Source organism: Pelobates fuscus, chromosome 7 (genome assembly GCF_036172605.1).
Source record: "Pelobates fuscus isolate aPelFus1 chromosome 7, aPelFus1.pri, whole genome shotgun sequence".
NCBI classification, from domain to species: Eukaryota; Metazoa; Chordata; class Amphibia; order Anura; family Pelobatidae; genus Pelobates; species Pelobates fuscus.
The window spans coordinates 184,644,166-184,669,723 of record NC_086323.1 but is presented as its reverse complement, the minus strand read 5'-3'; the positions used below and the strand labels follow the sequence as shown (position 1 = coordinate 184,669,723).

The following is a 25,558-nucleotide window of genomic DNA, read 5'->3' as shown; positions in this document are numbered from 1 at the left end:
AGATTTTAGAAGAAAGATGACATAAATTGGTAAGTCTTTTTTTTTTTTTTTTTTAACAGGTTTTTAGATAATGGTCCCCCCTCTTTATTTTTAGGATGAGGGGGGTAGGTAGGGGTAATTTTAGGGCCCCCACCCGCCGCACAGGAGAGGTGGCCGGGGGGAGGACATTAGGTCCCCCCGTTATTGTTATTTAGGGCCCTCACCCGCCGCGCAGGGGTGGGGGCTGGGGGGGAGGACAGTAGGTCGCACCCCCAAATTCTTATTTAATTCTTATTTATAGCCCCCACCCACTGCTCAGGGGTGGGGGCCAGGGGGGGAGGACAGGGGTGGGGGCAATAGGTTTTTTTTTTTTTTTTTTTTGTTTGGCTGCTCACTGTTTACTAGACACACCCCTACTTGCGGTATAGCGAGTAGGGGCTGAATTTACTATAACTAAGTAATCTTTACTTAGTATTAGTAAATGTGGCTGAAAGACCAATTTAGGTCTTTCAGCCTTTTGGTAGATAGCTCCCTAATACCGTGGGAATTAGGGAGTTATCTACTAAGTGGCTGCTTATTTTTTTATTTTATTTTTTATTTTTATTGTGCGTAAGTGAACAAGTCGTCCCGCACCGTCACAATAACGAGTGCAAGAACAGGCATAAAACATAATGAATCATCATGAGTTATCGCTGGCTTCATTTCGCTGCTTCAGAACATTTTTATATTTAAGTGTACAGCTGCTAAATAATTGACATTTATACTAGATATATTTATAAGAAGCAAAACCGAGAGCTTATTTCACTGTGTAGACAGACGCTAAGGTCCTATAGATGCTTAAATCATGTATTAAAACATATTTTAAACAAGGTGGTAGCGAGTAAGCTGCTATGTAGCATTTAGAAGGCATGCACACGTTTACATATAGTGAGAGTAACTAAATCAAGTTGGGTACATGCTGGTTCGTCATAAGGGATTCTTCTGTCATTTGTCAACAGTAGCGTAGGGTTAGTAGGTGTATTGAATGTCGTCGCTTTAGCCTCGGGCCCTAGGTTTAGTCGCGCTTTATCGTGCTCGAGTGTGGTATAAGTATTCCGAGCAATAGCAGGCTGTCCAATCAGTCAAATCCTACAGTGAGTAGACAGGTAGGTCACGTGTCAAGCATTGCACCTGTCGCTAGTTAAGTCGCATTGATAAGAGAAATTAAGTGTGTTTGTCGAGTTAGTGAAACAGTAATCAACCATACTTTGAGTCCAATAAATGACAGTCATCTAGAAAACGGCTGGTTAGGTTAACAAGCTGTGTGCTCATGTGTACAGTGTAGTCCATAGGCGAGCATATTGATGGAGGATATCCCCAGGCAGCGGATCTCATGTGGTGATGGTACAGAGTTCCAGTGGGAAAGAGGAGGCAAGATAGTGTCAGTCGTAAAAAATCCCTCTTTAGATGAATGAGAGATGTCCCCTGCAGCTGTTGATGTTTGGTGTCAGGGTGCCCGGTCTTTTGCTGGTTGCTGAATGCTTGTCAAGTCCTCCGCTGTGCCCCATCCGTCTGTGAGGATCTCTCCGACAACAGGGGTGTGGATGATTAATTTTAGCTTCTCCACGTGTCAGGTCAGCCCCGTAGTGCAGCGGTGGTTGCGGGGCACAGAAGTCCCTGTGGGGCGATTCGTTTCCCTGTCTGGAGGAATGAGGGTATACCGGGACCTTGTGGGGGGTGTCTGAGGGTCCTGTCTCAGTGAAGGTGGTTGGTTTTCTAGGGTTCAAGGAAGCTTGCAGGTGGATGGTTGCGTTATAGGGCTGTACCTGCGATATGTGCAGTCCGCTCTGCGTACTGCTGCTATGGATAAGCAGCTTGTGAGGGTTCCAGTCTCAACGCCATCCTGCATGGCCTCCGCCATTTTGGTGACACTGCCTGGAGCGTGGATCTTAGCGGTCCTGCTGCTTCGTCTGTTGCACTTGTAGACGATCGGGTCTCGAGGGTGTAGACCGGGATCTTCCCCCCCCCCCTGTCCAGAGGGGGGGTAACGGGGCCGGTATCCCCGCGGGTCCGACTCTAAGCCCCGAATGGTAAGCGGCAGGGCAGCGGCCGTCCGCCCCACTCGCCTCCGGAGTAGGCCTTAAGAAAGTCGGGTAGGATTCCTCCTCCAGGGGACTGTAGCCTGTTGGGCCAGCCTCACCCTGGATCCAGGGCTCTCTGCCCGGCGAGGACCACCGTTGCCGGCAGGTTTTGTGCCAAAATTCGTGTAAATATAGCTGTTTCTGGTTTTAGGCTGCAGGAGCTGGTCTCGCATGCGACCAGCCAGCTCGGCGGTCCGGCACCGCCCCCGTGGCTGCTTATTTTATGTTATTTTAAGTGATTTCCCTATCCACATTTGTTTGCAGGGAACTTGTCCTACTCTTACCCCCATTTTACTTCCTTTTGCAGCCCTCTAGCCCTTTCCAGGAGTTTTTTAGAGCCATTTTTGTGCCCAAAAGTTCGGGGTCAAGTTCGAGCCCGAACTCAGACTTTTTCCGCCAGACCCGAACATCCAGGTGTCCGCTCAATGAGACAGGCACTAGAGGCCGGATTAACCCTAATATAAACATAGCAGTTTCTCTGAAACTGCTATGTTTACAGCTGCAGGGTTAACCCTAGATGGACATGGCACCCAGACCACTTCATTGAGCTGAAGTGGTCTGGCTGCCTATAGTTGTCCTTTAACACACTATTCACACACTTATCTCTGTGGTGATAGCACAACAAGTACTAAGTCTGCCCACAGTGGCTGTCTCCCTGACAGCCACTAAAAGGCTTCCTGAATCTGGACACTGGATGTCCTAACGCTCTGCATGAGGACATCTCTCCTCAGATTTTAATGTTTTTCTAATGTGCGCAGTTGCATATAAGCACCCACTTGACGTCGGATGGGGCAGAGCCTTAGCCCAGCACTGAGGGACATTGGCGCTGGGTAAAGGTAAGGAAATACCTTTATTTATCCAGGCGGGGGTGCAAGGGTGGGTGGGAGGCATAGGGAGCTATAGTGCCAGGAATACAGCTTTGTATTCCTGGCACTTATAATATTCCTTTAACTATGAATCATTGAAGACCCTTCAGTTTTAAAGTTTCAGGGCATTCAAAAAGTAACACAAAGGTGGATGAGGTGATGATTTTATTAAAAAGCTGGGACAGATAGAGGGGAGATAGATTTTTTTTTTTTTTTTTTTTTTTTTTTTTTATATATATAAATTCTATATTTTTGATGTGCATGTATAACATTCGCTTGACTGTAATGCCACAACAGCATTCTTAGGTAGTATTAACATACAAGAGTTGTAAGCGTTGTTAAGCATTTAGAATGTTTGCACATATTTTTAACCAATATATGATAAAACAGGCTAGGTACATGCTGGCTGTCTAAAATGAATTAGTCAGACGTTTGGTAACAGTAGCTTAAGGTTATTAAGTGTAGTAATCGTTGTCGCTTTAGCTTCGCGCCCTAGGTATGATTACGCTTAAACAGGCTAACTAGTCATATCCTACAGTCGATTAGCAGTTAGGTCACATATCAGACATTGTGTCAGTCGCTTTAATGTGATGGGTTAATTATGCTAATTCAAATCCAGCATTTGTAGTAGTAGTGAAACAAAGATCACCCATGCTTTTGCAATTCTAACTAATGACAGTTATCTAAAGACATGCTGGTAAGGTCAACAAGATGGGCGCTCCTATTCACAATGTGATCTATAGGCAAGTTTTTGGGTGCAGTATACCCCCAGGCAGCAGATCTCGTAAGTGAATGGCACAGAGTCCCTGAGGGTGAGATGGTGGAAGACAGGACAGCCCCGGTTGTAAAAAGTCCCTTGTTAGGTGAGTAAGAGACGTCTTCTGCAGCTGCTGATTTGTTATATCAGGGAGCCCGGTCTGCTGCCAGTCGCTGGGTGCTGGGTAGATTCTCTACTATGTTCCAGTCGCATGTGAGGGTCTCTACTTGTGGGTGATGGCTATTGCTTTTCCACATGCTGGTTTGCCTCCCAGTGCGGCGGTGGTTGCAGGTGGCTGATGCCTCTGTGGGGCGTCTTGTTTCCCTGCTTGGAGGAGGGAGGAAGTACCGGAGCCCAGCGGGAGACCTCTGAGGGTCCAGTGTTAGTGGAGGTTAGTGGCTTGCTGGGGTTCTGGGATGTGTGCAGGTGGATGGTTGCAGTCGGGATCTGTACCTTCGGTATTTACAGTCCATCTCGTTGTACTGCTGCTGTTGGGTATCCTGTGGAGGCTCTGGACTCGCCGCCTTCACAAGTGGCCTCTGCCATCTTGGTTACAGTGCCTGGAGCGTGGGTCTTGGCGGCCCTGTAGCCTCGCTTGTCGTGCTTGCGGTTGTCGGGTCCCGAGAGTGGGGACCGAGATCACCCCACCGGTCCAGAGGGGGGGTACGGGGCCGGTTCCCCGCGGGTCTGACTCTGAGTACTGCATGGCGTGCGGCAGGGCAGCGGGCGTCCACCCCGCTCGCCTCCAGAGCAGGCCTCAAAAGTGTCTGGTAGAATTCCTCCTCCAGGGGACTGAAGCCTGTTTGGCCAGCCTCACCCTGGATCCAGTTGCCGGTCGGTTTTGTGCCAGAAATCTAAATGTTATTGCTTGTTAGGCCTTGGGTTGCAGGAGCTGGTCCCACTTGCGACCAGCCAGCTCGGCGGTCCGGCCCCGCCCCGGGGAGATGGATTTTTGAGTTAAATGCTCTGCCATTTTTTTTTTATAGTAAATTAATATTTAAAAAAAAATACTAACAAGTGGATTCATATTGCCTCTGACATATAGCCAATAGGTCTTAGTACATAGGTCCACCTCTGTTGCCAGCATTAACATGAATGGTTAAAATAGTCATATATAATGTAAATTCATAAGATCAGTGCAATATAAGCCTCAAAAGATAAAAAGCCACAATTAGAAAATTGCCTGATGAAAGTTCATATCTTGAACTGAAATGTTGAATGGTTTTATTTACAAACAACCTGAATAAAAGTTGTGTTATTTTGTTCACCCTTAAAAAGTCCTTGGAGATCTATCATTACCAACTATTGTGTGTGTGTGTGTATATATATTTATAGATATAGATATAGATAGAGATAGAGATAGAGATAGAGAGAGAGAGACAGACATGCACTGGAGACATTTCTGTTTTTAGGCAATAATACTTGATTCTCCTTTTTACAGTGCTTCCTTATTATATGCTTTCTATTTTTATTGTTTATGTGATCCTGAGTTTTTGGTCAGTAACATGTAGGACAGATTTAGGTATATATAAGGATGCTCTGCCAACTATATTTCATATACCAGACAGCCACAAAAGGGATTTGCGGGTCATTCAGCGACTTTTGGTCATGCTGTGCATGAGGACGTCAAGCGTCATGTAAAACCCATACAAAAACATTATACATGATTTCCTATAGGGGAAATACTAATGCAAGAGCGACCATTGCCATATACGTCAATCACAAAAAATAACAAGCCAAAAAGGAGTGACTTAAATTGCCATGTGGGATGTATGTAGAGTGTGGGCAGGGTAGGATGATTGCATTCTGTTGGCAAATTTTTTTAATTATATTTTATTCCAACTCTCTGCCTCTTACCTGTGAACAGAGAGAAGGAACAATACCTTCCCCGGGGGTGCAGTTACGTTGTCCAGGCTGCCATGTGCTTGAATATTGAAGAGTGGCAAAGCACATGCCCTCTTCAGTTTTCAGCATCTCCTCAAACCAGGGCCTTCTCTAACTTGTCTGTAATCAGAATTCTTAAATACATAATAGAGCATTTCATCTGAACCCGGATAGTATCCCCAATCAGTCTTGAGATTTTTGCTGGCAAATTATGCCGAGTCATTAATGCCAAGAAAGTCCTGAGACTGTACCAAAGGCAGAAATCCTTTAGCTACCACAAACGAGTAAACATATTTTTACTTTCATAGTTATTTTATAGAGCTCTGTTTATTTTTCTTCACAATGAAAAAGTTAATTTTCAGCTTAGATAGAAATACATGTCTCAACTGGGACTGTATTCCTATTCTTTGAATCTCTGCAAATTTGGTAAAAATGACAGCCTTTACCCTATTTTCACTTATTAACCCCTTCCCGACTAGAGATGTACTAGGTACGTCCGACAAAAACGGTCCTTAAGGACCTCAGACGTATTTAATACGTCTGCGGCATTCCTAATTACTTACCCGATAGCCACCGTTCCCCGCCAGCGATCAGTGTTCCTCTCGTTCTGGGGGGAACAGTCAGCCCAGACAGTCCCCCCTCTGCAAATTTGACCGCCGCGGGCCATGTGATCGCTCTAAGAGCCGCAACATGGCCGCAATAGGCGTTCAGGCATCTGAATTTTTTTTTTTACAAAAAAATTTTTTTTACTACTGAACCCTGACCTGTGGATGTCTTTTGGTGAAACAAGGATCCAGAGGTGATCAGAAATACCGGCTAGCCCCCCATCACATCGGGAGAGGCACCCTAAGAGCTTTTATCGTTTACATCCTGTGAGTGCAAAGATTGCTGCGCATGACATATTGTGTTTTATAACAATATCACACTATGTTTTGTTTTATGTTTTCTCTGTAGATATCCAGAATCTTCTTTGTTTCTGGTCAACACGAGTATACTTCAGCTGGCTCCCAGACCCGGAGAGCAAAGCAGTAGACACATTCCTACAACAGTGGCCGAACACGGGAGCATACGCCTTTCCTCCCTTCGCCATGATAGCGAGGACCATCCACTATCTGAGAAGCCAACGAGTGTCGCTACTGTTCATCACTCCCTTATGGAGGGGACAGCCATGGTTCCCGGATCTCCTAGCCCTATCATACAAGGCCCCACTCCTACTACCTCACTACCTGTATATCCTCACAGACCCGAAAGGGAATCCTCACCCACTAATCTTGGACAATCGTCTCTCTTTGGTGGCTTGGACTCTTTCTGGGGTTCCTGGCAAGTCAGCGAACTATCGCAGGCTGCTAGGGACCTCCTCTGGAACTCATGGGCACCAGGAACCAGAAGATGCTACCTATCTGCTTGGAATTCCTGGTCCACTTGGTTCATGGAACGGAACCTTGATATATTTACGGCACCTATCTCAGCCATTTTTAACTTTCTATCCCACCTGTTCTTGACAGGTCGATCATACAGATCACTTAATGTAGTCCGTTATGCTATCTCAGCAGCCCACGTCCCTATTCTAGGGTTCCCTGTAGGGAAAGATCCGCTGGTGTGTAGACTTCTGAGGGGCATCCGAGTACAACGCCCCCCAGGCCCCAAATATTCACGACTCTGGGACGTCGACGTGGTCCTGCATTTTCTAAGAGACTAGCTGACTAACGACAAGCTCTCCCTCCGACAACTCTCAGTAAAACTCACAATTCTGCTTTGCCTGGTCTCTTTCTGCAGAGTATTGGATGTTCGAGCGTTTGACATAGACGCGTTCTCAGTCTCCCGGAAGGAGTCATGTTCCGGGTATCCCATCGCACGAAATCGGACTCTACGTCGGTTTTCTATCCCTTCTTCACCACCGACACTCAACTCTGTGTCGTCTCCACCCTTCGACGGTATGTGGAGGTCATGCTACCTATACGGACCTCTACCTCGGGACAACTTCTAGTGTCTTATGTTAGGCCACACGTCCCCATCTCGACAACTACCCTCGCCAGATGGGTCCGTTGGGTACTGTCGCTAGCAGACGTGGACGCTACCTTCGGAGCCCACTTGCTACGCGGAGCGCCAGCTTCCTCGGCCTTCGCGGCGGGTGCCTCGCTATCGGATATTCTGCGTTCCGCGGACTGGTCAAGAGAATCCACGTTCCGCACTTAATACTTCCTCCTGAACTACAGCGCGGCCATGTCACTTATACAACAGCGTTAAAAATGCAAAATAGGAAGCCTCCTGTCATGTGATAAAATTGAAGATTATGCTAGCATCAGTGTACCTATAATCTTAATTTTAATAATGACAGGAGGCAAGTATTTCCCCACCCTTTCCCACCCTGGGAAGATGGGAACATCGGAATTCTAGAGGTATCTACGGTATTTCTCTCCTTTTATATACCTTGCTATCTGTCTCTACCCGAATCTGTGTATATATATATATATATTCACCTCATTATTCATGGTACAGTTAGACAATTATATTGTTTTTTTCCCCACTAAGTAAATAGACTTATTGTGCGATCATTACATGGATCACTGTCATTCCGACAACCAGTTTAGAGACCAGTGCCTAACCCATTTCACATTCTTTTTTCGTTTAATTTCATGAGATTATGGAGCAAGTTCGGAAACTACTCGGACTACTGCTCACTCCACTCCATGAAGATCATCATACTATTGGATGTTCACCCGTTGGCGTTTTGTTACAGTCCTGATCATCATATTAATGGATGTTCACCCGTTGGTGTTTGTTACAGACTTGATATATTGAACTTTTTCATGTTTACGATGTTGCTTCTGAAAGGGGGGAGGAGCCTATTTACTGGGAATACTATACTCCCTATTGCATTTTGATTGGTTAAATGTTTCACTTTCTTTACTGCTGTGGAGTTTAGTAAAGAGAGCTATGCAAAATACTCGCCTCCTGTCATTATTAAAATTAAGATTATTACTGACGCTTGCATAATCTTCAATTTTATACACTTGACTATTAATTTCAGAACTCCTGTTAAATAGTTTAAGAGACAGACATTGCTCAAGTTTCCGCAGGTTTGAAATAGACATGTTGAAATCCAGATGTTATTACCACTTAAAGAACACCATAATGTTATGAATACAAAACTGTATTCCAAACCCTATAGTGTCCCTCTGCGTCTGTGCCCTCCCCCCCCCCGCTCCCCCCCAATCCATGAAAGGGTTAAAAAAAAACCTTTTTCCACTAACCAGAGTTTAGCGCCAATGTCCCTCGGCACTCGATCAGGTTCCTTCTTCCAAGACATCATAGCTATGAGGGAATCTAATGCATGTGCATCCTATGGGGATGTGTGTGTGTGTGTGTATGTATATATATATATATATATATATATATATATATATATATATATATATACTGCTCAAAAAAATAAAGGGAACACAAAAATAACATCCTAGATGTGAATAAATTAATATTCTTCTGAAATACTTTGTTCTTTACATAGTTGAATGTGCTGACAACAAAATCACACAAAAATCAATTTTTTCAACCCATGGAGGTCTGGATTTGGAGTCACACTCAAAATTAAAGTGGAAAAACACAATACAGGCTGATCCAACTTTGATGTAATATCCTTAGAACAAGTCAAAATGAGGCTCAGTAGTGTCGGTGGCCTCCACGTGCCTACAACGCCTGTGCATGCTCCTGATGAGGTGGCGGATGGTCTTCTGAGAGATCTCCTCCCAGACCTGGACTAAAGCATCTGCCAACTCCTGGACAGTCTGTGGTGCAATGTGACGTTGGTGGATGGAGCGAGACATGATGTCCCAGATGTGCTCAATTCAGGTCTGGGGAACGGGCGGGCCAGTCCATAGCATCAATGCCTTCGTCTTGCAGGAACGGCTGACACACTCCAGCCACATGAGGTCTAGCATTGTCTTGCATTAGGAGGAACCCATGGCCAACCGCACCAGCATATGGTCTCACAAGGGGTTTGAGGATCTCATCTCGGTACCTAATGGCAGTCAGGCTACCTCTGGCGAGCACATGGAGGGCTTTGCGGCCCCCCAAAGAAATGCCACCCCACACCATTACTGACCCACTGCCAAACCGGTCATGCTGGAGGATGTTGCAAACAGCAGAACGTTCTCCACGACGTCCCCAGACTCTGTCAGGTCTGTCAGATGTGCTCAGTGTAAACCTGCTTTTTCATCTGTGAAGAGCACAGGGCGCCCGTGGCGAATTTGCCAATCTTGGTGTTCTCTGGCAAATGTCAAACATCCTGCACGGTGTTGGGCTGTAAGCACAACCCCCAGCTGTGGACGTCGGGCCTTCATACCACCCTCATGTAGTCTGTTTCTGACCGTTTGAGCAGACACATGCACATTTGTGGCCTGCTGGAGGTCATTTTGCAGGGCTCTGGCAGTGCTCCTCCTGTTCCTGCTTGCACAAAGGCAGAGGTAACTGTCCTGCTGCTGGGTTGTTGCCCTCCTACGGCATGATGTACAGGCCTGTCTCCTGGTAGCGCCTCCATGCTCTGGACACTACGCTGACAGACACAGCAAACCACCTTGCCACAGCTCGCATTGATGTGCCATCCTGGATGAGCTGCACTACCTGAGCCACTTGTGTGGGTTGTTGACTCCGTCTCATGCTACCACTAGAGTGAAAGCACCGCCAGCATTCAAAAGTGACCAAAACATCAGCCAGGAAGTATAGGAACTGAGAAGTGGTCTGTGGTCACAACCTGCAGAACCACTCCTTTATTGGGGGTGTCTTGCTAATTGCCTATAATTTCCACCTGTTGTCTATCCCATTTGCACAACAGCATGTGAAATTGATTGTCACTCAGTGTTGCTTCCTAAGTGGACAGTTTGATTTCACAGAAGTGTGATTGATTTGGAGTTACATTGTGTTGTTTGAGTGTTCCCTTTATTATTTTGAGCTGTGCACCCCCAGCACACATGACTATGGCAGCCATGAATTGGCAATTCTGTGCCTTAAACACGTTCGTCAGTGCGAACTCCACGCTGTTGATGGATGTATAAGCTTCCCCCAGCAAGCAGAGCCTTGCCGACTTAGAGTGTGCTCTGAGCCGGTCAGATGGTCCAGTCATAGGCCTCGCTACGAGAAGCTGACCTGCAAGACGAGGAGCAGGGGTGTGGCATATTAAAAATAAAATGTGAATTGAAAAGGGTTGCAGTAACCTTTAAGAGTGGCATTTAAAAGTAAATATTATTTGAACACATAAAGATCATAGAGATCTGATCAATGAATGGTAACTACCCAACCAGGATTTTTTCTTTCAGTTGCACATCCTGTTGGTATCTGGTGTTTATTATTTCAGTCACATCACATGATATTTACACGCTGGCCCTCCAATCTACAAAGCTTTCTGTGTGTATATCTGGAAATTAATGCAGTGATTCATTCTTTTCTGGAACAAACTGAAAACATTTAACTTGGAGGTTGGATAAACATGGCTCTCTGCTGCCAGATTAAACCCCTCCAATGTTTCCAGTATTCTGAGTATTTTAAGATATTGCAGTTGGATTTTTCAACAAAAATAGATGTAAACAGAATGTATTGCTTTCATTTATGTATACATTTTACACATTTGTACTTGCATGATCTTTTGCATACCACAATACAAAAATAAAGTGGCTCGATCCTCTTTTTTCTACAGAGCACCACAATTATGGAATAACCTCAGGGACACAGTCAAATCTTCATTCATCTAAAATCTTTTAAGAGATCTATGCCAATATACCTCAGCACAGAATGCACCTGTCATGGTTGAAAATATTTATTACCTGTTATGTATTAAATTTATATATGTGTATGTGGCATTTTTGTAATATTGTATCCTATTGTAACAATACAATGTTTTGAGGACCCAGGACATACTTGAAAACAAGAGAAATGTATCCATCCTGGTAAAATATTTTATTAATGAATAAATAATTTGCACAGAAAAAGAAAAGCAGTTTCTTGTAATTACCAAAAAAAAAAAAACACAAAAAACACAAAGTGCTATGTGCTTAAAGGCGCCTTTAAATTAATTCAGTCCAAGTATATAATCACGGCTACCTCATGCATGAAGGAACTCTCAATCCTTACACAATAAAATCTGGAAATAGTACAAACTATGTCATACAATATATGTTTCACCACTAGTTGTGATTGTGGAGCGCCAAAAAAGATAAACACTTACCCCTAAGGGTTAACACAGCAATACTGAGCTGTAAAAGTAATAAAATATGCATAGTGTAGTATGGTTATTAGTATAATGAGCGATGTAGAATCACAATGGGCACACTCACATGGCAAAGAGCCATTTACGACAGGCTCAGATCATATTGACTTGTGTGTACTCAGGTGACACTGGACCTCTTCTTGTCCTTGTAGGAAAAAAGAAAGGAGGTGGGGGAGAAATGGAGGCAACATGGCTCCTAGTGCGGTAAATCCAAGGTACAACGTGATAAGTGCAACACACAATTTGCTTCTCACCTTTTAAGGAGCCCAGACCTGGCTCCTAGTGTGTATGCAGATGTGCCGTTAAGGGGGCTGCTACCCTTCTTTAACCAGCAGCAGTAGATGATCCACTGGGCAACTTTTTGTGCATAAAATTTTTTTTATTTTAAATATGAAAAATAAAATCAAACAGTGTAGTTCATGATTTTAAAATAATTAGCCTTTCCTCTGATTGGAGATTGTGCTTGTAGTTCCACCAATCACTACACTATATATGTGTTATTATTTTTACAGCTTGGTATTGCTTACCCATAGGTGTAAGTGTTTATCTTTTTTTGCGCTCCACAATTGCAACAAGTGGTGAAACATATATTTTATCACATAGTTTATCACAAAGTTTGTACTATTTTCAGTTTCTTGTAAGTACCCAGTAACTAGTGAATTATATTTTTGCAACATTTAACATTTTTAGAGTTTACTAAAACAAAAAAAAATATGATCTAGGAGTATGGTATAGCACAATACCAAAAGGCAAACTAGTTTAACTAGTTAAACTAGTTGAATAGGAGTCTTGAATCGCAGGGCATCTCATTAATGATAAATGATAAAGGGACAGGATCCCAAAAGGTCCTTTTTTTTAATGCTCTTTGAAAATATATACATACTGATTGTAAATAAAATGAAAGGTAAATAACCTCAAAATCCATAATATTTATTCTGAAAAGAACAGTATAAATATATATGCATAGATAAATATGTAGCATGAAATCTAGTATAGATGCTAAAATGCTGTTAAAAATATAGAAATGTAAAAAAAGATATGTATTTAACCCCTTAAGGACCAAACTTCTAGAATAAAAGGGAATCATGACATGTCACACATGTCATGTGTCCTTAAGGGGTTAAAGGGGCAGAAAAAGAGCCAAGTGTCCATGAAAGCCAAGAAGAAGGAAAAAAAAAAAAAAAGTATAAAATTTACAAGAAACAATTTACAAAAAAATGTACTAAATCAACATTAAGACCCTTATATTTTTTATTTTCTTTATTTTTATATTTACATTTTTTATTGTAGCATACATATAATTATACAGAGAAATAAAGCATATTGAGCTACATTTGTGCTTATACGTTTGTGCTTATACATTTATATAGAAGTTCCCATCTGGCTGAGCTTGGTGAAGGCTACTTGCACTTAGTATATATATATATATTAGTATATATCGGCTTTAACTAGTGATCTATAACCGTTGCCTTCTGAGGGGTATTGGATTCTCTAGAGAGTGCTTTTAAGTATAGTGATAAACAGCCTAGTATTTAAGCTTGCTGGACACCAGCTGCCTGGCAATTACCGTCCGTGCTCATCTGCAGGAACGCAAATCAAGAAACACACAAAAAACAAAACTTAAACAATAATGCTATGGCTTAATGGGCAACTGTGCGGATGTGTGCCACGGCTTCCAATAGGGGTAAGGCCATGCCATCCAGCCTAAATCAGCAGGGAGAGCATACAAAAAAAATCAAACCTGACATATAGTTTAGTAGCTAAACTCTAAATTGCTGTTATAGACTAAAACAGTATAAAGTCTAAGGTTTTCAGCGACCATTCGCTTTAGCACCTTGCAGTGTTCAAGTGCCTGAAGACATCTGCGTCTGCGCCACCCGATTCAGCTTGGGGTAGAAGGGCTGGATGGTATTAACGTCCCATGCTGGAGCGGAGGATGCCCGCGAGGCTATTGCCACTAAACTTTGGGTGATATCTGGTGCTGGTAAGTCCAGTTCCCTGAAGATGCTTCCGAGAGGTGTGTTAACTGCAATCTCTTCTCCACGTGTAATATGGTCAGTTTGCGACCCGGTCCCCAGCGGTACCTGACATCCTTCTCTCTTAACAGCTTAGTCACTGGTTGTAGTGAGTGCCTCTAGGTCATTGTGGACCTTGAAAGGTCTGCGAAGAAGGCCAGGTCCGAGCCTTTAAAATGGTAAGTGGATGCAGTTCTTGTCGTGGCTGACATAAGCTGATTACATTGGAGCGATTGAAAACACAACAGTAAATCCCTTGGAACCCCAGCTGGAGCTTTAGGTGATTTTGGGACTCGGTACAGGTAGTCCAGGTGTATGGTCTTGGCTTTAGCCGGTGGAAGCATAAAGCTCCACATTCTGCGGAGGTAATGAGGTACTTCGTCCTCCCCGATGTTCTCGGGGATGCCACGGACCCGCATATTACGTTGCCGCCTAGCATCCTCCAGCACAGCAAGCCGTTCTTCCATAGTATGGTTGGTTTGCTTCAGTGTTTCCACCTCAGCTTGCAAAGCCTCCTGTTTGCTTGTCGTGGCATCGTCAACCTCCTCTAGCGCCCGCAAGCGCGCTGTCATGACTCCCATATCTTCCCGCACCAGCGCTATATCTGCTGAGAAGTAGGCCTTCAACTCTGCCACCATGTTTTGAATATCTGCTTTACTGGCGGTAGAGTGGTCTGGTTGGGCATTTTTATTCGCCCTCGCGGGCTTCGGATCGCGGTCACGGAGGGGTGTACTCTTACTGGGCTCCCCTCGATCAGCGTAGTAGCTTGAATCATTGTGATCACTGTCTTCCGTGGCGTGGTCAGAGTCTTCCCGTGTGGGCGCCATCTTAGCAGGCCTCTGCGAAGTTGTAACGCGGAGCAGGGCCCCGATATCTTGAGAGGTGGGAGTCGCTTCATTCCTGCGGAGTTTGGATTTCTTCCCCATAGTGGTTATATAGTTCGCAAGGGGGTTAGAAGCTCTTTAGTAGCAATTAGGCTGCAAAAAGTCAAATCTCTCTTTTGGGAGCTCCTGACATGTGTGACTGCTTCATTCAGTGGCTGGCTCCGCCCCCCTAAGATCCTTATATTGTAATGTTTGGAGTCTATGAATCCAAAATTCCTCTCTCCTTATCTTCATCATCATATTTCTCCCCCTCTCATCCAACTTTAGCTGTTCAATAACTGTGAATGAGAGATGACCGAGATTGAAAACTGGACACTGATTGTAATGGCTAGGAACAGAGTGTTACTAGTCTTTTTCTAATATTGTTCATATGTTCTAAAAAGCGGCCTTTGGTCTGTCTTCCATTCCTTCCAACATACTGTGCACCACACCTACATGTAAATAGGTATGACCCTTAATTTTAAAAACTAATTGGTGGATGTGCTAAATAGTTCACAGGGCTTTTCCCTTTTTAAAAAAATGTTAGATCTGTTAGAACCCAAACTGTCATCCTCTAAGAGTATAGGTGTCAGGGTTGGATATATGGAACCCAAAATGATCAACTTGTCCCTGTAAAAACACAAAATGTCCAGGCCAAACTCAAGCAGCAACTGTGCGACAATCCAAGGTCAGATAGCAGGTATTCAGAAAAACAAGTCACACAGCAATACAGGCTCAGCCAAGCTGCCAGAGAGCACAAACTAAAAATGGCTGATTTGGAAAGGTTGACTGCCTCCCCTGTAAGTATTCATTCCAGAGACTCTTCTGCACCCAAACCACGTGCAGAGCATTTTCCAGCTCTGGATAAAGATGGTGATTTGGATGTTTTCCTGCACAGTTTTGAAAATGTTTGCAGGCAGTACAAGCTGCCAAATAACCAGTGGGCAAAGTACCTCACCCCTGGTCTCAGAGGTCCTGCACTGGAAGCATTAGCTGCGCTTCCAGCAGAATTTGACCAGGACTATGATACAATTAAGGTTGCCTTGCAAAAATGGTACAACCTTACTCCTGCGGTGTACCAAAAGAAATTCAGGACTTTGCAAAGTGTTCACTTTGGAAAGTTTGCAAGACCGGTTAATAAAAGAACAGTTTTTGCAGATCTGCCCCACCGATGTACAGGAATGGCTGCTGGACCAGAACCCCAGAACAGCATTGTAGGCAGGTGAGCTGGAAGATTTCCACACTGCCAACAGAGCAACAGTGGACCAGAGCAGAGGATTTGGCAAGGGAGTATCCAGCTGGAAGACCACACCACCATGACTCCCCATCACCAGGCCTAGCAGGCCATCTTTTGTTTCAGCTCCTACCGCTAGGAGATAGTCGCAGATGTTTTATTGTGTGTTGTCATTTTAAACCATGGCTTACCAACATACCAAAAGGCCAGTTTTTAAGATTGAGACGGAACTGTACAGACCTGGATCAATTTAAATGCCAATCTAAAATTTTAATCGACCAATTTGTAGAAAAAGGCTATAACTATGATTCCCTGAAAACAATATGTGCACAAATAGAAGAAGAACCAAGGATTAATATGTTGAAAGGAAAACACAAAAATAAGGAAAATATGGAGGAAAATGAAGAAATACCTTTAGTCTTTAATTTTAGTTCAAATAGCAATTCTTTACGGAAAATAATACATAAGAATTGGCATATTTTAGAAGAAGATAAAGAAATCTGTCGATATTTAAGTAATAAACCTAGGATTATATACAGAGGGGCAAAAAAAAAAAAAAAAAAAAAATTTTAAACAGGTTTTAACTACGAGTTTTTTAGACAAAGAAAATAGTAATAATAACCCAATGTCAATGTTTTTTAAAAGAGAAAATGGTTTTTATTATTGCATGTCATGCAGAGGGTGCACTTTAAGAACTAATAAAAATAAGAACATTACAAAATTCACCTCATTCACTAATAAACAAGAATATAAGATAAAATCATTTTTAACATGCAATTCCAAAAATATTATATATATGGTTACGTGTCCCTGCGGATACCAATATATTGGTAAAACGTCAAGAGCTTTGAAAATTCGTATTAGGGAACACATTTATAACATTAATCGAAAATTTCTTCAACACAGTGTATCCAAACATTTTTTGGAAGCCCATGGTGGCAATGCCAGTGGAATAGAATTTATAGGAATAGAAGGAGTTAAAACCCACTGGAGAGGAGGTGATATAGAAAACCTCCTCAGTAAAAGCGAGATGAGGTGGATTTTTAATGTAGATACCCTGATACCCAATGGCTTAAATGCCGACTTTGAAATAAACTCGTGTATGTTTGTAATTAATATATTTTTTTATTTTTTAAATATATTAATGTTATTTTATTTAATATGTCTCCCTTTTTTCTGAATTTTTCCTCCCCCCCCCTTTTCCTTTTTTTTTTTTTTTTTTCTTTTTTTTTTTTTCCTGTTAGGAGGATTGGGGTATATCCATCATAAGCTGAAATTGTATAAATTTGTATTATATATAAGTTTTATTTGTGCAATTTAACCATTTTATTTATCTATATAGAGGGAAGTTTCCTATTTAATCTATTTTTTATGTGAATATTGGTGTAAAGATATGTCACAATATTGAATTTATTGCCAAAAGAACTTTGGAACGAGCAGTCCTGGCAAACAGTATTGCAAACGGACTTTTAAAGATGGCCGCCGGCAACCCCTGGGATTACTATCACGTCCCGACGTCATGGCGCAAGGATGCCAAACAGATGCGCCGAACAGGTCTGTCGAGTACCAATGACGAATGCGGAAGTACTTTACCGGAGGGGAAAAACTGCGCCAAAAACTTTAGATTTAAAAGCAACGGAATGGAGAAGAGCAGAATCACCGCTTCTGAAGAAGGCTGTAACGCCGAAACGCGTCAGGTGGCGATATTTTTGGTGGACTTATCCTGTTTTTTATAGAATTTGTTATTTGTGTGCAATAAAGTAACCTTAAAGTGATCCTGCATCCTGGGTCTTTTGGAGTGGTTTCCGTGTGGCACTAAAGGAAGTATCCCGAATTCTGAACAGATATCCACCAATACAGATGCTCTTCTCTGCTGTTTAGTCTGTCAGCTTTTAAGTGACTCAGACAAATGTGAGTTTGACCAAAAAGAGGTGTTTTAATATTAGTGTTTTACTGTATTACCCTATGGTCTTTTTATCTCATTTTCAGGAATAAGCCCTATGAAGTATTGGTAAAAACCTTTTAAATATTTTAATGTGAACCGGCAGCCTGTTACAGTGGGAGAGAATGTAACTGTGGGACTCAGGAACACTGGGGCAGATGTGACTCTTGTGCTTCCAGAGCTAGTGCGCTCTGAGGACTTCATCCCTGGCAGGATATTAGCCATAAAGGGGATTGGGGGAATATGTTCTGCAGTGCCAAGGGAACGTGTATATTTGAATTGGGGAGCAGGAAGGGGTCTGTGCCAGAACCAAGCTTGTCTGTGGTACCCTGTGAGAATGTGCCAATTGCAAGTCACTGGGAAGGAGAAACAGAGGTTTCCACTGTAGCTGTGGTAACCCGGCAGCGGTCTTACCAGAGTAGGGAGCAGGGGCTGACTCAGCCTGCAGATTCAGAGCATATGTCCACAGGAGAGCATCCAGATGGGGGAACGAGGGAGTCTCGCGCCTCGTTACCATCCCCTCCTGTAGTTCGGGGGCATTAATCTGTGTCCGAACACCCTATTGACTCTGAGACCGAGGCACAGAGTCCCGAATTCCAGCGGGCCCAACAAACAGATCCTACGATAGAGGTATTGAGGAAATGTGCTAGGCAGCGACTCACAGACAGGGATAGGAAGAGATTGTACTGGGATAACGAGAGGTTATACAGGGAAACCATCCCTACTGAGGGGCAAGAGCCCTGGGTAACAGATTGGCAGCTGGTGGTGCTCCAGAGGTACCGGGACCAGCTGCTGAAGGTGGCTCACGCCATCCACATGGCTGGGCATTTAGGGATGGTGCGGACTAAGTCTTGCTTGTCCCACCACTTTTATTGGCCTGGTATGGGCACGAATGTGGCAAATTATTACCGTTCCTGCCTTGAGTGTCAGAGGGTGGGAAATATGTACAAAGGATCAGCGCTAATGTACTAGATCTTACAGAGATAAATATAAGGCAGCACACCTGAACAATAGGACTCCCTCACAGGCCCTATAGAGTAGACAAAATTAAAAAAATGTGAAGGGGGAGGCGGCGCCACAGGGGAAATAAAATATAAATAAATAAATAAACCTGATTATAAACTATACAAGGACATATACAAGACACTATAAAAGAGAAAATACATACAAGATAAAAAAAAAAAAAAAAGAGTTTAAAATATGGATAATAAATAATAATCAAGAGTCCAAAGAGTAAGTCCAAAAGAGTTTATGCCTGATAAATACAGCAAATAAAACCTTGTATAAGAAGTCAATCGCAATCTTGTCAGGGGAAGTATTGTTCAGTAACGTATGGACATGGGATATTCGTGAAATCCGTATGAAAAAAACAAAAAGACAGCAAATAATGGTGCAGTATATCCCAACAGGTACTAAGTACTCTTTTAAAAGGTCTATATTGTCCTACTCACGTTTTCCAGAGCTATAAGACTAGCTCTAGTGTGGATGGCATACAGTGGTACAATCCCCACTTATGGGATTCGTGAAGTTTTATAGTGGATGGATATCTTGTTGGTATAAGGACCATATGAAATTTAAAAGAAACAATAATAGTGCTTATTGAATAAAAGCCAGAAGTGAAGTAATAAAATACCAAGTGGTTACTCACATTTTATTGAGCAGGCAGACTGCTCAATGGATAAAGCTTGACTGGTATAATCCCTACCAAGGATTCTTTGGAGTAAAATTCTCACTGGAACAATAAAAACTCTGGTGCCAGGTAAAAATAAATAAAAGAGTAAAATGGCTGACTCACAAGTTGAAAGTGGCCAAAATACCTTACATTAAAATACCACAACGTGTTTCAAGTGAGAAAGGGGAGAAACGCGTTGTGGCATTTTAATTGCTATTTTCAGAGGGTGAGAAAGCCTGTGGAAGTTGGTGAGGCTCCCCTAGCACTCCTTCCTATAGTTGGGGAACCATTTGAGAGAATCTGATATTGTCTGTCCCCTTGAGACTCACAGAAGTTCAGGCAAAGCAATATATATTAACAGTGGTAGATTATGCCACTCACTACCCAGAGGCAATAGCCCTATCATCTATCAGGGCTGAAAAGGTGGCTGATGCTCTGTTATTCTCCCATGAGGGATTTCACAGAGAAAATATAAGACGATCAAGGCCCCCACTTCACTTTGGATCTGATGCAGTCCCTCTGTAAAAGGGTGCAGGTAGAACATCTAGTGACCAGCCCCTAGCACCCCCAAACAAATGGCTTGTGTGAGAGGATTAATGGGACCCTCAAACAGATGCTGAGGACCTTTGTAGAGCCACAGGAAGGATTGGGAGCGATACCTGCCACACCTCCTGTTTGCTTACAGGGAGGTGCCACAGGAATCCACAGGCTTCTGCCCATTTGAGCTCCTCTATGGATGTAGCAGATGGTATCAAGGCTGTCCTAAAAGACTGTAATGCTATTGCAATTCGTGTGTTATTTCTGTTTCTATATGTAAAATGTATGTGGGATTCATGTGATTGTTCGGTAGTTTCCATCCGTACTCCATACGAATGTAAACTACCGAACCAATAGACCACCCCAGAGAGAAGTGTGTACCCTATTAAGAGTTCATACTTCTCTAACCGCAGGTTAATCGGTACTTTAGTGATGTATCTGGGTGGCCGCCGTTCGGTATACGAACGCGTGGCGGCGGCCATCTTATGCACGCAAATCTCAGCGGTGTTTGGTCGTCGAGTGTCTGGAACTCAAATCGGACACTCAATTACCCGAACACCGCTGAGACCTCCATGGCTCCGTAACTCACGAACGGGAAGGCTAATCAGCCCCCCGTTCGGTAGATTCAAAGTACCGAACAAGGGGATTCATACGAATCCAAGATTAATCGTGGATGGCAGTATTTAATGTGCATTTTACCTCCCGAATGAAGACTGACCGCAGGGCCAAAACCAATGGAACTCTCGGATACCACCTCGTGTGCGGTCGGTCAAATTACACCCTCCACCTAACTCCCGAACCCCTGGACCGATCTGGGTGATTTTTGGATATGTTAGTCATCCAGATCAGGGCTACCAGGGGGTATCCCCAGGATTATTGTAACTACTTGTTTTAGGGTACATTCAGATCTGGGGGAAAACTACAGTATGTGTAATGGGATTAAGTGTCATACTGAGGGGAGGAGATGTGTGGGAGGTAACGGTTATACCATTGGATACTGTCCTAATTAATGTGAATCCCTCCCTTGCATGGGAGAATGCTTTATAAGGATTAAAAGTCAGTTCTGCTCCTGATGCTGTGTGTCGTCCAGTCATTGGGATCTGTATGGGGAAATTCATCGATTACTTTATTTGCTGGAATTACTGCTTCATGGTGTTTTTACTACTTGTTCCTGAGCCTCACTGGGATCTATAGTGGAGTTAACCTGTGGAATATCAGGCCTCCGCTACAATGGACATAGAGTGTGCGGCCCCCTAGCTCTGATCCAAGATGGCTGGGAAGGGGAGTTGGGGTCACAGAGACCTCAAAGAACAAATTGCAGACAGCATGGGAGGGTCCATTTACTATTCTATATCGAATCAAGGATTCCAGGGCTCTGGTGAAGGTGAGTGCAACTATTTCCACCTTTTATATTAATATAGTATGTGCTATTCTACACAGCCGTTTTTTTGTTCTTTCTCGTTGTATATTCCTGGAGTGATACTGCCTGGGATTAAGGGGTGTGTTTGCTACCCAAAGAGCATAAAGGATCTATTTACAGAGCCAATACCGCATAGGCTCCAGTCCATGTGAGTGGTTTCAGTCATTTATTACCATCAATTGTCTATTTTTGGGAACCATCTGCACTATATTTCTTGTTTTTCCGGTTTCCTTTTTTTTTTTTTTTTTTTTTTTATTGTGTATAAAGTAACAGTACATAGTATAAAAAAATTCAATTCACCGTACAAAATTTCAATTCACAGTTCTGATACACAGTTTGTTTGTTGAGTCTCCATATTAGAGTATTGGTGAGATAAGGTAGGTCGTGGCAAGACAGTAAAGATAGAATTTTAACACATTCATGTGACTTATATGGTTCGGCGATTTGGTCTATAGTGCCTGTCGTAGGTATGAGGTATGATGTATGATTTTATAAAAGATATGCTTCTACCTGTGGGTATCAAGGCACATTCCACCCGAGCCGTTTCTGCCTCTTGGGCTTCTGTGGCAAGGTTCTCTCCAGACAGTATTTGCAGAGCTGACACATGGTCTTCTGTTAACACCTTTATCAGGCATTATCAGTTGGACGTTCGATCCGCTAATGATACTCACTTTGGACGTCAAGTCCTCAATTCAGTTCATAGTGCTCGTCACAGTTAATGTATTTGTTTATTTGAATACATTTATTTGCAGCAATGTTGGCTTCGTCCCTCCCTTTTGTTAGCATGTGTTTATACTTTTCTGTAGAGCTTGGTACTGATTGGGGATCCTAGGAAGGGGTCCTCCTTTAAAGAATTGAGTGTTTTTCCTGTCCTATCGGCTGTAAGGGGCAGAGCTAACCCATGTTGTAAATGCTGCCATGAATACATAGCCAAGAAAATAAAATTACGGTAAGTATGAATACATTTTCCACTTTAACTTACTTTAGAAGTTTTTATCTCCTGCTGTGTAAATGTAACTTTAATCACACAGGAGGCTCATGCAAGTGCTGTGACCGCTGCTCCTCTCTGTGTGGGCAGAGTGAGAGTCCTGGTAAAGTCCCCCTAGGTCTGCCGATGACACAGGGACTGGCAGCTTCCGATTATGTAGTCCGGAGCTTGTTCTCCGGCTTGCAATGGGCGCGGCGGCCATCTTGGATTTTGCCATGCGGTCCTTGTGTGATCATGTCACCGCTCGGATGGTAGATGCGGTCACCGCCTCTCTGGTGGGGTCCTGGATAACCCCCCCGGCCCACAGGGGGGGGGGAGAACGGGGCCCTTAGTAGTCGTGCGAGAGGTCCCGCCGGACTAAGCATGGGAGATCGGCCGCCTCTCCCGCCAGAGCCTCAATCCCAGTTGCCTAACCTCAGCTTTACCGGCAGGACGGGGCTGATATTGACGTCAAGGGTAGTTGCTCGTGTCCCCTTTGCCTTTTTGTGGCTGTTGATAGTTTTTTTTTCGGAGGAAAAAGGTAATAGCCGAGCCGAGGTGCCCCATGTCCATCCGGCTGGGCGGTCAGGCCCCCCCCCCCCAATATTATTTTTTAATCAATATTTGCGCTGGTTGTAGATCCAGATTTGTTGATCCAAGGAGAAATCTGTTTACTATTATGGGGCCAAGATGGATTCCCCCTCCCCCCCACCCTTTTTTGTGGCATTATTGACCATCACTTATTTATTTTTGTCTTTTTCTGGATTAACAGCAGAGCTGGACAAAGTTGCTTGGAATTTAGGAGCCAACTAAAAAAGTCAGCAGCCATTTAAAAAAAACAACTAACAAAGCTTTATTTTCAAAAACAAATATACAATTTTTAAAGGGGTGATATAATCTACAGAAACACTACAGCTTAAAGGAACACTGTAGAGTCAGGAATACAAATGTATGTTCAGTTTTGTCCACATTTGGCCCTCCCATGAAAGTCTCCTTGCCTTTTTCAAGCGCACCGCTTGTCTGGTCGCGGCTGGCTCCTCCACCTTGGCTGAAATCACCAATTTTGATTATCTCAGCCAATCCAATGCTTTCCTATGGAAGGCTAATGTGCTCGTGTGGGGCCAATCAGCATCTCTATGAGGAACGAACAGCGCCTCAATGCAGAGCGTTGTGCAGCACTGATCTAGGAAGCACCTCTAGTGACCATTTGAGGAACGGCACTAGAGGTGCTGAGCGACGGCAGCTAGAGGTGTTTTAGGCAGTAAAGGCAGTGTTTACATTAAAATACCTGCAGGGATATACTTTGGCCACCAGAACAACTGTGTTAAACTGTAATTTTTCTGGTGATTATAGCGTTGGTTACGGTGTACCCAGGTAAGGGGGAAAACCGTTGCTAAAAAGTTAGCCCCATTACCAGGGTCTGGAGCAGTTTACTCCTGGCAGGCTAGAGTGCTTATGCTGATTGAATGAAATCTGACTATTGAAAACTTTTCTAAATATTAAATCTCTACTACTCATGCATATCCATGCTCTAGATCACATGGTATTTTTCATCTGCAAGACATGTTTTGTATTCTATTAAATTGATGGTTTAGCTGCATTTCTGGTAAATATTTATTTTTAGACAAGTATTTGAATTTGTGAAGTCATATTCCATACATTTTAATATTGACTCAATGTTTTGATCGTATCTTAAACTTAGTTATAAATGGTTTTTATTTGCTTTTTTCCTAGTGTGGAAGGCGATATTCCTGGAAGTGAGGCAGGAGCTTCTTTAGACAACTCAACAATTTATCACGAAGGAGCTGTAACTCATAGCTCATCAATTAGTCCGGACCAGTATGACCATCCATCTTACAGTTTATATTCTGTGTCCCCTGGTCAGCGGTCACGCAGACCAAAGCTCCAGCACTGTACTTCTATTCTAAGGAAGCATGCCGAGGAGGAAGCCATTAAAAGATCAAGATCACTTTCAGAGAGCTATGAACTGTCTTCAGATCTTCAGGACAAGCAGGTACTGTATTATTTATGGTATATACATCTTTAAGTATGGCCTGCAAATAAAGCCATTACTTGAAATCAATACTAAATAATGTCCTTTTTACATTTTGATAGCCATAATGTGATGTAGTGAGAGCATTACATGGACATGGAGGCTTTAGAAATGTTGCTTTCCGTTGTTTGGTGTGTTTAATGGACCACTATAGCATTAAGAATAGAAACCTGTGATTATATAACCTAGTTATATACAGGTCTGACAACCCTTTATTGCACTGTGTGTTTAGATTTAATATCTCCTATTTTGTTAAAAGCCTGCTAGATCTTTTAGAGACCACCTGTGTGTGAATTAAGTTCAATTAAATTCTAAAGTAAACACACTGTGCTGTCTGAAAATGAAATCCCTATTTTAATGTAGGCTGTGTGAGTCACAGGCAGGGGAGGTGTTGCAAGGGCTACAGAGAATTGAGCAGTTATACTGTGTAACGGACCGTTTCACTTACAAGAGGATAAAACCCAGTTTAGGCGATAATCCCCTTTCCAGATGCACAGGCAGCTACTGCAAACACCATTCTCCCGACTGGAACCACACGAACACTGGAACAGCTGAACAAGAAAAGCAGACATCGGCTTACACTCTTGGCAGTCAGCATACAATCCCATTCCCCCAAAGACCGAGACGACACATCGCTTTGAGGGTTAAGCAAGAACTCTAGACTGGGACACCCAGTCTGGCTTTTATTTCCAACTCACACATACAGGCCACACCCAGGGGGAGGCATAAAAGAACCAATGACATAGATGTTACCTCCCACACATCCCCTCCCCTTAGTGTGACACATAATCCCATTATGCATACAGAGTAAAATATACTTTTACACAACTTTCATAACTTTAAAACCATACATCACATTCACATAAAAATACATATCCACAATCAATCCATTCAGGGGAACAACATATTAAAAAATGGCATGAATCCGAACAGGGGTTTAAAAGTTACTAAAAGTATCTTTTGGGCCCTGGCTTGCAGCATGGCACAATC

The 25,558-nt window shown here is 43.2% G+C and overlaps 1 protein-coding gene across 6 annotated transcripts in view; it reads left to right on the top strand.

The window, feature by feature from the left end:
- Positions 1 to 25,558, top strand: part of IQSEC1 (IQ motif and Sec7 domain ArfGEF 1) — a 421,691-nt gene that overhangs the window by 161,079 nt on the left and 235,054 nt on the right. For all 6 annotated transcript variants that reach the window (XM_063426958.1, XM_063426960.1, XM_063426956.1 and 3 more), the window contains one exon: positions 24,250 to 24,529. In XM_063426958.1, the coding sequence (XP_063283028.1) occupies positions 24,250 to 24,529 (280 nt within the window). The remainder of the gene's footprint in view (positions 1 to 24,249; positions 24,530 to 25,558) is intronic.